Here is a 13401-nt window from a genome sequence, read left to right as displayed (position 1 = left end):
TTGCACCAAAACACAGAGAAGCTGATAATATAGACCAGTCTAAGTTGGTATATTTTCAGAAATAAGGATTTTAAAGAACAAAATCAGTTTGAAATGCTGACACCTTAATTTGAGAGTAATAGCTGGTCATAACTTGCTTCATCATAAATATAATTTCACATGCTAAACTGATGCCAGTATCAGAAGGTACCTGTCCAAACCCCATTTTAGTAACAATTTTCCCAAGATGTCATGAGTAAAACCGCAAAACTTTATACTGGAAGCTGTAAACCGGTATCTTGTAGGTTTGTTTGGGCACTAAATGCTTAAAATACAAATGTAAATGGGGTGGATGGTTCTGTTTACTGGACTGATATGGGTCTTTGAGCTGTAGAAGTTTGTGAATGTGAAAAGGTTTTTATTTTGTATTTTTTTCATTATATCCACAGGTGTGCATGTGAACGCTGCATACCTATGCAAACAACAGGAGAGTTTTTACTGCCATGAGAGTCAACATTCACCAAAAAATGGCACCATCTGGTGCAGTGCGTGATGGGAGCACCCAGGATTGATTGCCATTTGTCTGAACCCATGAATACTGGACGTTGCCCATTTACAATTTTGGCAACAGTATCTGCCACAGAACGTGTAAGAGCTATTTTAAAAATTATTATTATTTCTCCTAATCAGTCTTTTTTGCCATTTACATTTATCCAACCATCAGTATGGTTTCATGCCTAGAAAGAGTACCACAGATGCATTATTTGCTTTGAGGATGCGCTTGGAAAAGTACAGAGAAGGTTGGAAGGCGCTACATTGTGTCTTTGTTGACCAGGAGAAAACCTATGACAGAGTACCAAGAGAGGAACTGTGGTACTGCATGTGCAAGTCTGGTGTGGCAGAGAAATATGTTAGAATAGTACAGGACATTTATGAGGGCAGCAGAACAGCGGTGAGGTATGCCGTTGGCGTCTCAGAAGAATTTAAGGTGGAGGTGGGAATGCATTAGGGATCCGCTCTGAGCCCATTCCTATTTGTGGTTGTAATGGATAGGCTGACAGATGAGGTTAGACTGGAATCCCCTTGGACTACTATTTTCGCAGATGATATTGTGATCTGCAGTGAAAGCACGGAGTAGGCGGAAGAACAATTACAAAGATGGAGGCACACACTGGAAAGGAGAGGAATGAAGATTAGCCCAAGTAAAACGGAATATATGTGCATGAATGTGAGGGGCGGAGGAGGAGTGAAGCTCCAGGGAGAAGAGATAGCGAGGGTGAATGACTTCAAATACTTGGCGTCAACAATACAGAGCAATGGAGAGTATGGTCAAGAAGTGAAGAAACGGGTCCAAGTGGGGTGGAACAGTTGGCAGAAGGTGTCTGCTGTTCTATGCAACAGAAGAGCTCGGGAACCTAACCTAACCTAACCCTTGCTTTGTGACAGAAGTGTCTCCACTCGGATGAAGGGCAAAGTGTATAAAACAGTGGTGAGGCCGGCAATGATGTACGGATTAGAGACTGTGGCATTGAAGAAACAACAGGAAGCAGAACTGGAGGTAGCAGAAATGAAGATGCTGAGGTTTTCGCTTGGAGTGAACAGGTTGGATAGGATTAGAAACGACCTCATTAGAGGGACTGTCAAAGTTGGATGTTTTGGAGATAAGGTTTGAGAGAGCAGACTTAGATGGTTTGGACATGTTCAGAGACAAGATAGTGAGTATATATGTAGAAGGGTGCTGAGGATGGAGCTGACAGGCAAAAGAGCGAGAGGAAGACCAAAGAAAAGGTTGATGGATGTTGTGAGGGAAGACATGAAGACAGTGGGTGTTTGAGAAGATGCACCAGATAGGCTTAGATGGAAAAAGATGACATGCTAACCCCTAATGAAACAAGCCGAAAGGAAAAGAAGACAACATTCATCCATCCATTTTCTTCATCGCTAATCTTCACAAGTCTCGCAGGAGTACTGAGCTGATCCCAGCCATCATCAAACGGAAGAAAACGCACAGACACAGGGAGAACATGCAAACTCCACACAGGTGGGGCCGGGATTGAAACCAGGTCCTCTGCTCTGTGAGGTCAGCACTTTCCAGCAGCCTCCACCGTGCCGCCCCATTTGTATTCAGACTTCTCAAAATAAACTATAAAAATAAATAATAAATAATTATTATTGTTCCTGCTAAAAGTAGCATATGTCCATTGTCACAATTTCTTATTTTCAGGTTAATCCGACATACTGTTTATAGACAGCTTGTGAGATGGTGTTGGGGAATTTTTGGCTGAAATAACCACGTGCCATTTCAATCCTGCTGCGTGTCAAATATTCATGACACCTTTTCCAATCCAGAGGGCCAAGAGTACACAGGATTTAAATGGTCTACATCCTGATATATTGTTTTCTTTGTGTAAATGTTGATGGGGCGGCACGGTGGATCAGCTGGAAAGCGTGGGCCTCACAGTTCTGAGGTCCTGGGTTCAATCCCGGATCTGCCTGTGTGGAGTTTGCGCGTTCTCCCTGTCCCTGCATGGGTTTTCTTCAGGCACTCCGGTTTCCTCAGACATCCCAAAAGCATGCAACATTAACTGGACACTCTAAATTGCCACTAGGTGTGATTGTGTGTGCGGCTGTTTGTCTCTGTGTGCCCTGCGATTGGGTGGCAACCAGTTCAGGGTGTACCCCACCTCCTGCCCCGTTAACAGCTGGGATAGGCTCCAGCACTCATGAGGATAAGCGGTTAAGAAAATGGATGGATGGATAGATGTTGATGTGTATGTTTATGAAGTAAACATACGCCACAGAACTAGATTCATAGCATTTCATTTAACTGTATGCTGTAGTCTATATAAATGTGTTACATAATATTTGCACAGAATTATTTGGTCTTTCAATGAGAGTCCTTTGAGAACACCTGAGGTTGAAATACATCTTGCACTATGCTCTCTGCTGTCGGAAAGATATGTGTTCCTTTCTCATGAATGGGCATTTCATCAGTCTGGAAGCTTTTTGAATGGACCAAAGATGGAGATTCAGCATCTGCTGGTTCTATGTCAACCTCTTGTGCAAAAAAATGCTTCTTGTAACATCTGTAATTGATATAGAAAAATAATGTTCAAAGTTTATAAAATGAGAAAAAATATGTCGATAAAGCACAGGTTTATTTCAATCTATTTCATGGTGCACAAATTATTTTTGATAAATTGCAAACAGGTCTCATATTCTGTGAGTGACTAGCATGTAATACTGCTTGTTTTAATACAACGTAGTATTTCATTAAAATTAAAAACCCAGCACAAATAAAAGGTTTGTATACATCCAACTATTTTCTCAGCCTCTTATCCTCACGAGGGTTCCGGGAGTGCTGGAGCCTATCGCAGCTGTCAACAGGGCAGAAGGTGGGTTACATCCTGAAGTGGTTGCCAGCCATTTGCCGGGCAAATAGAGACAAACAGCCGCACGCACAATCACACCTACGGGAAATTTAGAGTGTCCAATTAATGTTGCATGTTTTTGAGATGTGGGAGGAAACTGGAATGCGCGGAGTAAACCCACGCAGGCATGGGGAGAATATGCAAACTCCACGCAGGAAGGGCTGGGTTGAACACAGGTCCTCAGCACTGCGAGGCCAACACTTTCCAGCAGCTCCACCGTGTCGCCATTTGTACACAATCTTATCCTGTTTTTCTAGTTGAGAATGGTCAAACGATGTGCGGTCCTAAAATATTTTTCACTAAGAACGACGTGCTTCTTTTATTAAACCATGTCAACAGTGTTTAAAGTTCTCAGGAAATAAAAGATAAACACCTATGCAAATTTTCTTTTAACAAAACTTCTCTGTAGTTTTGGTACTTTCTGTGGGGGGGCTTGTCAAACCGTCTCCAGGTTCAGCGGCTGATCTAAAATAGCGTTTCTTCCCTTTAGCAACACTGATAATTCGAATTGCTGTGAAAATGAACGACGCGTGTTTACCATTTTTACAGATTAGTTTTATTATTATTATTTCTCCTAATCAGCCTAGCCTTTTTGCAATTTACATCCATCCATTTTCTTCATCGCTTATCTTAACAAGGGTTGCAGGAGTGCTGAGCCAATCCCAGCCGTCATCAACCAGAAGGAAACACAGACAGGCATGGGAAGAACATGCAAACTCCACAGATGTGGGGCCAGGATTGAATCCGGATCCTCAGCTATGAGGACAACACTTTCCAGCAGCTCCACTGTGTCGCCATTTGTACACAATCTTACCCTATTTTTCGAGTTGAGAATGGTCAAACAATGTGCAGTAGTAAAATATTTTTCACTCAGAATGACACGTGCAGGGATGAGAATGACCAATTTGGAAAAAACATGAAAATGTCAGTTGAAGGTGGGGGGATTGGGGGATTTAGTTTCCTCCTGGATATTTTTACCTCTATCGGAACACAGAGTGCACAGCACTTTCCCAGGAATGTCCACTTTTTGTATGTGTTCGGTTAGACATGATACCGTTTTCGGTCCTATCTTCACGGTTACACTTTTTTCAAGCCATGCCCATCTGAAACAGTTTTTGATTCCAGCATCCTGGTCAATTGCCCTCGCTCGATCTTCATCCTTTTTTTCTAACACTTTCGCCATCGTAAAACTTTGAACACACCATTGCTCAGTTCGCACTAAGTCCCATGCGCCATTACTTGGCTAACTAAAAAGTTACACTGCGATTTCTGAGAACCGAGAACACATGTACATGGCAATGGTGAAACTCTAACCACTAACACGATTGGATTGGATATACTGTATAACTCTGTTGTCCAATCGAATAATCTGCCGCAAACAAGTTTTAGTGTTTATGTCGCAAAATGCAAATATTTACACCACCGAGCAAGTTAGAACGGCATATAATAGTCGTGCTTGTGCTAGCACTAAGCTGAACTTGGAGCTCGAACCCCATCATCGAGAGGCAGGCGCACGATACCCTGCCCCCCCCCCCCTGAAATTTTCAACGGATTTGCGCTTATCTCGAGAATTGTCATTTTCGTCTCAGAAAATTCTCATCCCTGCATGTACTTTTTCCAGTGTTCAAAAATCTCAGGAAATAAAAGACAAACATACCTCCGCAACTTGTCTTAAAAGCTCGTCGTAGTTTTGATGCTTTCTGCGTGGAGCCTTGTTAAACCGTGTCCAGGTTCAGCGGCTGATCCAAGTTTGCGTTCGTTCCCTTTAGCAACACCGATAATTCGAATTGCTACAAAACTGACCCACACACGTGTTCATTTTTATAGATTCGTTTTAGCTTACAATCACTGAGGAATTCTTGTAACGAATCGTTTTTTCTTCAGTGTAAACCAGCAAGGCTACATGCTAATCCTAGTCCCACAACAGAATGTTTACCTTAAATGACATCAGAGGTCAGTCAAATGAAAAGACCCGTTTTTCAGACACTGGAAACTAGGTCAAAGTTTGCAGACTTTAATTCATAAGCACATATTTTTCGGGAAAACATTGAAAAGGTTATGCATTTTATGGTACAGTTGAACATATAGTCGTTTTGATATGATCATTTGCGTTAGAACTTAGACAGTCCATACACTTTAATCTTTTTCTGTGTTCATGTGATAAAGTACAGTCCCGAGTATACAGTGTTCTTTGAGTTATGCTTGTCCAATTTGCAATGTAGCTTTACAATGAATGGCAAGCTGGCTGAAGTTTACACATCAATAACAGACCACAACTACTTGGTAAAACATGCCAATGGCTTATGGCAAAGGTGACTCTAACTCAGAGTACATGTTATTGTTACCACATGACTACAGAGAACAGTCAGCGGAGAAAATGAAATGGAGAGAGATGGGAAGGATGTGCAGCAGTTCGGGTAGAGAGATGGAAATGTGTTTACTGGTGCCAGTCGTGTGCTAAAGAGATGGAAAGAATACTTTTAGAAGTTGATCATTGAAGAAAATGAGAGAGAAGGAAGAGTAGAAGAGGCAACTGTGATAAACCAGGAAGTGGCAATGATTATTAAGGGGGAACTTAGGCACTAAAGAGGATGAAAATTTGAAAGCCAGTTGATCCTTATGCAGGGTTCATACTCAGTTGGACCCAAAAAATTTAAGGGCTTTTGAGGGCCATTCTTAGGGGCTGACACGAAAAATTTAGGGCTGAAACGGAAAAAAATTAGGGCCGACACGAAAAATTTAGGGCCATCGTGGGAAATCAAGAGTAAGGAAAAAAGACTCACCCAATGGTGCCATCGGCTGTTCTTGGTTCATCAAAGGTTCCAGTACCTATTTCTCATTGATATGACCATTGTCAACGTCTTCACATAACAGTATACAGGAAAACTGATTCTAACTACAATTGCAACTATAAACGCAAATGTCTTCTACTGATGTCTGTCTCAGCACCCCGACTCTAGCTCCTTGGGGCTACCCAGTGCCTCCTCTATTTGCCGCTGCAGAGGTGCCAAAGAGGCTCTCTTGTCCTTTGCTCTGCCTCTGAGTGGATTGGCCTCAGTGATAAACCTCAGATTCCTCTTTTCTTCTGCCTGCTCAGACAGCCTATCAGCCTTCTCAATAAGTGTAGATATGTCAGTCTCTATTCTGGCTTTTTTTGTCTTTGAGGCAGTAGAGATGAAAAGTGGGCACCGATGCCAAATGTAGCCAGGTACGAAGTCTTCCTTTCCCCACAGTGGTAGTTTTTAGCAATGCCACTGTCTGGGAACATGACTGCAAACACTTTCGAATTATTTTCACAAGATTTGTAACTGTAATGGCTGCAGATCACTTTTTAAGTCCACACGATCTCTGCCTTTAACGAGTCCACCTTTGTGTATTGAACAACGTTCATAGAGCCTGACTTCTGGCTGGGTGAAGTCGATGGCTGGACAACTGTAGGTGCGCATGCACTGCTAGTACCACTGCCTGAAGTTGATGCTTCACTATCTTTATATTTTAGAAACGGATTCATACCAACGGAAGATGAGAGTCTTCGTCAAATCAGCGTGTCTCCTTTTTTTCCCGGTGCATCTCCAGCGCTTTGACGCCCATCTTTCCTAGTTGGTAGGTCTGCTTGCACAGATGGCAGTAAAACATGTGCCGATCTTCTGCATCTCAACAAAGCCAGCTTCCAAACTCCTTACTTTCAACCCAAGCATCTTGAAAAATGCACTTCCCCATGATACAAGTTGGATCGATGAAAGACGTAACGAAGACGAAGTGAAATGCCGACTCACGGAAACAAACAATGGAATATCGACGACAAGATGGCGACTCGTTGCCAACACGGTGACTTCCGTTGACAATTTCCGGCTGTTTTAGACGCCAGACGGATCGCAATTTTTTTTTTTTTTTTAAATAAAAGATAATTTTTTTTCGGGAGAATTTTGGCAGTAGAGGTCCTCCCTTTGATTTTTTTATAATTTAAGGCCTTTTTAGGGGCTTGACCGGTTTTCGCGGATTTAAAGGACTTTTAGGAGCCCCTAAATGCACCTTCGAAAATTTAGGGGTTTTTAGGGACTTTTAGGGATGCGTGCGAACCCTGTTATGACATACCAGTGGAGGTATGGAACCATTTTAAAGAGATGGCTGTGGAGTTTTTGACCAACCTCTTCAACAGAATACTAGAGGGTGAGAAGACACTCTTAAGAATGGAGGAAAACTGTGCTAGTTCCCATTTTTAAGACCAAAGACTATTGGCATAGCTGTGGGAAATAGTGATGAGCCACACAATGAAGTTATGGGAAAGATTAGTGTCAGCTAGACTCAGGACAGAAGACACTGTGAGCAACAGTACGGATTCAAGCCTAGAAAAAGTACCACAGATGCATTATTTGCTTTGAGGATGCTCGCGGAACAGTACAGCGAAAGTCAGAAGGAACTCCATTATGTCTTTGTGGAAAGAGCCTGTGATAAAGAGAGGAACTGTGGTATTACATGCCTAAGTCCAGTGTGGCAGAGAAATATGTTAGAACAGTACAGGAGATATCTGAGGGCAGCAGAACAGTGGTAAGGTGTGAAGAAGAATTTAAGATGGAGGTGGGACTGCATCAGAGATCAGCTCTGAGCCCCTTCCTGTTTGCAGTGGTCATGGCTAGGCTGACAGATGATGTTAGACTGGCTTCTCGTTGGGCCATGATGTTCGCGGATGACATTGTGATCTGCAGTGGAAGCAGGGAGCAGGTGGAGGAACAATTAGAAAGATGGAGGCAACCCTAACCACAAAGGATAGGAATGAAGATTAGCCGAAGTAAAACTGAACATATATGCATGAATGAGAAGGGCGGAGGGGGAAGAGTGAGGCTCCAAGGAGTAGACATAGCGAGGGTGGATGACTTCAAATACTTGGGGTCAACACTACAGACCAATAGAGGGTGTGGTGAGAAAATGAAGAATTGCGTCCAACAAGGTTGGAACAGCTGGCGGAGGTGTCTGGTGTGCTTTGTGACAGAAGAGTCTCTACTAGGATGAAGGGCACAGTTATATAAAACAGTGGAGAGGCCAGCCATGATTTACAGATTACAGACGGTGGCACTGAAGAGACAGCAGGAAACAGAGCTGGAGGTGTCAGAAATAAAGATGTTGAGATTCTCTCTAGGAGTGAGGAGGTTGAAGAGGATTAGAAATGAGCTCATTAGAGGGACAGCCTTGGAGACAAGAATCGAGAGACTAGACATTGATAGTTTGGACAAGTCCAGAGGTGAGAGAGTGAGTATATTGGTAGAAAGGCGTTGAGGATGGAGCTGCCAGGCAAAAGAGCGACAGGAAGACCAAAGAAAAGACATGAGGGCAGTGGGTGTTTGAGGGGAAGCTGCAGGAGATAAGATTCAATCGAAAAAGATGACATGCTGTGGTGACCCCTAACGGGACAAGCTGAAAGGAAAAGAAGAAGCTCCATTTTATGATCAGATTGGTGATTGGTTATTGTTTTTTTATGTAAACTCGCTGATTGGGCCCCAGAAAAACTCTGATTGTGTAAAGCCTAGTAACTAAGCCAAAATTGGGCAGGGAAGTGAATTTTGGAAGTGAATGTAGGTATGCAAAGAAACTAAAACTTTACCTATAAATTAACTTTCCAGGCTCATCGGTGCGTTTCATGCGGTGTATCAATCGTCTCTTTCACCCATAAAAACGTTTGCTTGAATTAAATACATATTTTATTGGCTTCAAGCGTCAAACTATGCCAAGGAATACTCAAATATCTTTAAATGTGTGTGGGGGGGAAAGGTGTCAATTTGATGATGAGGCTGCAAAAGCTTGGAATTTCCAAGCGCTTTCTAGTCAAGTTTTTTTTATTTTTTATTTTAGCAATTTTAAATGTTTCTTCAAATACCTGGAGAAAGCTCCAACCAACGTACGCTGCGTTGTGCCAACATTTTCAACGTCAACTCGATTTTGTGTTTGAACGCATTTTTCGTATTGTCACTGCGTTTATTAGACGCCACTTTTAAACTGAGTCCTGAATGCATAGAGTCCACTGAGTGGAGGCATGCACTTCCTTTTTGACTAATTATTTATTCTGCGCAACTGAATCCGTTTAAATTAAATTAGACAACGGATTACTCCGAATGAAAACTGAAGGGGACGTAGCCCAACGTTTGCAACAACAATGCTAAGCTAAGGTCAAAACTAAATATGAGCCATCAATTCCAACAATTCAAAATGCGTAAAAGTTTTATACCATGTACTTGCTTACCTCTGTGGAAAAAATAAGATCGAGCAAATAAATTGGTCACACTCATTTTCTGTTCTGAAAAGTCCTCCTTCGAAAAAGCGCTGCAAAGTGCGCAAACTAAACACTCTTCTTCCTCGTCTTGTTTCAAATGTACACTGGTTGGAACAAGCGTCCATGTACAATACTGCCACCTATTGACTGGAGTGCGGCTCAAATGAAAACATGGTCATTGGCACACCATCACTAAGGGAGAGCCCGGACACCCTCTGGAAAAACTCATTTCGGCTGCTTGTATCTGAGAATTTGAATTAATTATTAAATTGAAGTTGAAAATTTTATTAAATTTTAAATGTTAAGTTAAATACGCTGTCTGAAATTCAACTTCGTTGTTAAAATTCAACTTCATTGTTAAGAAGGCAGCGTTACTTCTGGTAACAGACATTAGCAAAAGACGTCAGAAACCAACACCCAACAGCCAGCCAATCCTGTTAGAAGTACGTGGCGTGAAGTGACGGGCATCCCGAGGGCTGTGACTGACGTTGCTGCCGAGCATGCGCATTAATTGTCCGCCATATTGGAAGACAAACCAACCACCGGGAAGCTCGAGTGCTGTAACCTACCCTAACATTGTGAAAAATTTTATATTCACTCCAAGTGTTTATACCATGGATGACCTGAAAGCTTACAAGAGCATGGATGCATACAATCAGTTTGTGTGTGCCTGGGTTCGCGATGTTGGAGCTGTTGTCAGAAATGAATACCACCTAGTCAGTGGAAAGGTCAGTGTTTACATTTATATGCACTATATTCATTACACTGTGATTTTTCTCAGTTCAATATAGACGTTCCCACTACAGCCCTCTAGCAAATATTTTTTTAATTAATGTAAATTTAAATGTATGTCATGTATGTAATATGTTTGAGACAGTTAAGTAGCACCATGCAGGAAAGAGTATAATTAATTTCTTTTTGTTGTTTCCATCTCTTTGTAGTACATATATTGTCAAAATCATAATATTTGAAATAGAGACATTTTTCAATAAAATGTACATTTCTCTAGCCTTCATTCTTGTGCGAAATTTTCATTTGCTACAATAATGATGGGTGTAAATATTCAGTAATATTAATTAAATGTGCATGATACTTAATACATGTATACATGCATTTATGTTAAAAACTCCAATATTATCTTTCCACGGTCTCCATTCCCAAGCATTTGGAGAAAAGCCTCTTTGGCCTTGGGTGATTGCTGAACAAAGTGGGAAAATTGTTGCTCCACATTGCACAGCAAGGCAGGGCTGGGAGAAGCTTGTTTACATGTTGCAGCACTGCTGTTTTGGGTTGAAGCCAACATCAGGATAAGGGACTCAAAGACTGTCACACAAGAGAAAGCATATTGGCAGCTGCCAACACCGTGAAAGGATGTGGAGTATCGTCCAATGGGTTGTTTTCACGTGACATCACTCGTTGTGCTGCCTCGAACGGTGGCCATTTTTGATCCCTGAGCTCCGTTACTCATACATACGCAAAGTGCACGACATTATGTTTCTAACTGCACTGATTGAAGACATGACCGACAGCACATCAAGCCCAGACTGACGACGAGGCTACGTGGCATACACACATCATGGGACTCAGGACTGCATCACAAAAGTGCAGTATTGTGCCCTTGATTTTTACTCTATGTGGCAGAAATCACAAGGAGCAGTGGGATGGACACTTCGTACATAAATGGTTAGTTCACTTTTATTTTTCATAGTTAGGATGTTGTAGCTAACGAAAATTGCTGCAGTTTGTGCTGAGCTCTGTAACGTCCGGGCACCATTCCTCGTTGATCTATATGGGCACTTACCTGTATGCTAACACGGAAAACGAAAGGCGCTAGAATATTATTTTTTTAATACCAAGGCAAACTCCATTCATTATTTTTTTTTTCAAAAAGTAAAACCTGAATATTTGCAATATATAGAATAGAATATGAGCAAATCCTCTCTTGTGTACTTGAGTCCCGAGACGCCCGTGAAACACTAATAGTAATGGAGAGCATTCCGGGGTCGACAACACTGTTAGGCGTTAGGTAGAGAGGTTAAATGGTGGCGCGCAGTGGTGGATGGGTAATTCAGCAAAAAATATGACATCAGTGAAAACAACCCATTGGTGAAATTGACTTTACTTCATCAAAGACAAAAAGACACCAATTACATTCAAAGACAAAAAGACACCAATTACATAAGACCCTTGAAGCTGCTGCGAATGTGTATGCCATTCACCGTTTTCAGACTCAGATCAATTCATTTCCAAGTCCTAGGCAACAATAGCATCCTATGTCAAACCACGCCGTAGTCATCCTCAAAAATAGTCAATACAAAAAAAAGACAAAATAAAAAAAAATTCGATCTACTGACCCTAGTTTTCTTAGTCTATGTTACTGGAAACACAACATTATTTTTGTTTGGCCTGATAATAATGTTTTGACCATATAAGTGTGCTATACCCAATGTTATGTAAGTGCAAAAACAAAAAAACAATTGTACTTCAAAATTTTATTGTCTCATTCTCCATCTAACATTTCAGGCTGTTCTGTACCCTGAAAATTGTGTTTAGTTCTACTTGTAACACTTACCCACTGTATTTGAAACAAAAACCTGTGGATATAGACTGAAGAAAATAAGTATTTAAACACCCTGCTATATTGCAAGTTCTCCCAGTTCAAAATCATGGAGGAATCTGAAATTGTCTTTGGAGATGCATGTCCACTGTGAGAGAGAGAATCTAAAAAGAAAAATCCAGAAATCACATTATAGGATGTTTTTAACGATTTCTTTGTGTGATACAGCTGCAAATAAATATTTAAATACCTGTCTATCAGCTAGAATTCTGACCCTCAAAGACCTGTTAGTCCACCTCCACTCCATGTATTATCCTGAATTAGATGCACCTGTGTGAGGTAATTAGCTGCATAAAGACACCTGTCCACCCATACAATCAGAAGCAGAGACAAAATTGTACAACTCCACATGACTAGAAAGGGCTATGGAGAAATTACCAGGCATCTTGGTGAAAAAAGGTCCACTGTTGGAGCAATCATTAGAAAATAGAAGAAGCTAAACATGATAGTCAATCTCAACCGGAGTGGAGCCCCATGCAAGATATCACCTCGTGGGCTCTCAATGATCCTTAGAAAGGTGAGGAATCAGCCCGGGATGACACAACAGGACTTGGTCAATGACCTGAAAAGAGTTGGAACCATCGTTTCCAAGGTGACTGTTGGTAATACACTAAGACATCATGGTTTGAAATCATGCATGGCACGGAAGGTTCCCCTGCCTAAACCAGCACATGTCAAGGCCCGTCTTAAGTTTGCCAATGACCACTTGGATGATACAGAGGAGTCATGGGAGAAAGTTTTGTGGTCAGGTGAGACCAAAATGGAACTTTTTGATCATAATTCCACTCACCGTGTTTTTGAAGGAAGACTAATGATGAGTTCCATCCTAAGAACACCATTCCTATTTGGAAGCATGGGGGTGGTAGCATCATGCTTTGGGGGTGTTTTTCTGCATGTGGAACAGGACAACTGCACTGCATTAAGGAGAGGATGACCACAGCCATGTATTGTGAGATTTGGGGGAACAATCTCTTTCCCTCAGTCAGAGCGTTGAAGATGGGTCGTAGCTTGGTCTTTCAACATGCCAATGACCTGAAGCACACAGCCAGGAAAACCAAGGAGTAGCTCCGTAAGAACCATATCAAGGTTCTGGCGTGGCCTCGCCAGTC

General features: G+C 41.8%; 1 protein-coding gene across 3 annotated transcripts in view; it reads right to left on the bottom strand.

Moving 5' to 3' along the window:
- Positions 1–10077, bottom strand: part of ndufc1 (NADH:ubiquinone oxidoreductase subunit C1) — a 34410-nt gene extending 24333 nt beyond the window's left edge. The window contains exon 1 of one of the 3 annotated variants that reach the window (XM_061836115.1): positions 9646–10077. In XM_061836115.1, coding sequence (XP_061692099.1) covers positions 9646–9691 — 46 coding nt within the window. In that variant the 5' untranslated portion in view covers positions 9692–10077. The remainder of the gene's footprint in view (positions 1–9645) is intronic. The other 2 variants (XM_061836116.1, XM_061836117.1) reach the window with 2 other exon arrangements.
- Positions 10078–13401: the final 3324 nt, after the last annotated feature.

Source organism: Syngnathoides biaculeatus, chromosome 11 (genome assembly GCF_019802595.1).
Source record: "Syngnathoides biaculeatus isolate LvHL_M chromosome 11, ASM1980259v1, whole genome shotgun sequence".
In the NCBI taxonomy this organism is placed as follows: domain Eukaryota; kingdom Metazoa; phylum Chordata; class Actinopteri; order Syngnathiformes; family Syngnathidae; genus Syngnathoides; species Syngnathoides biaculeatus.
The sequence above is the reverse complement of the archived record's forward strand: the minus strand, read 5'-3'. Positions and strand labels throughout refer to the sequence as shown.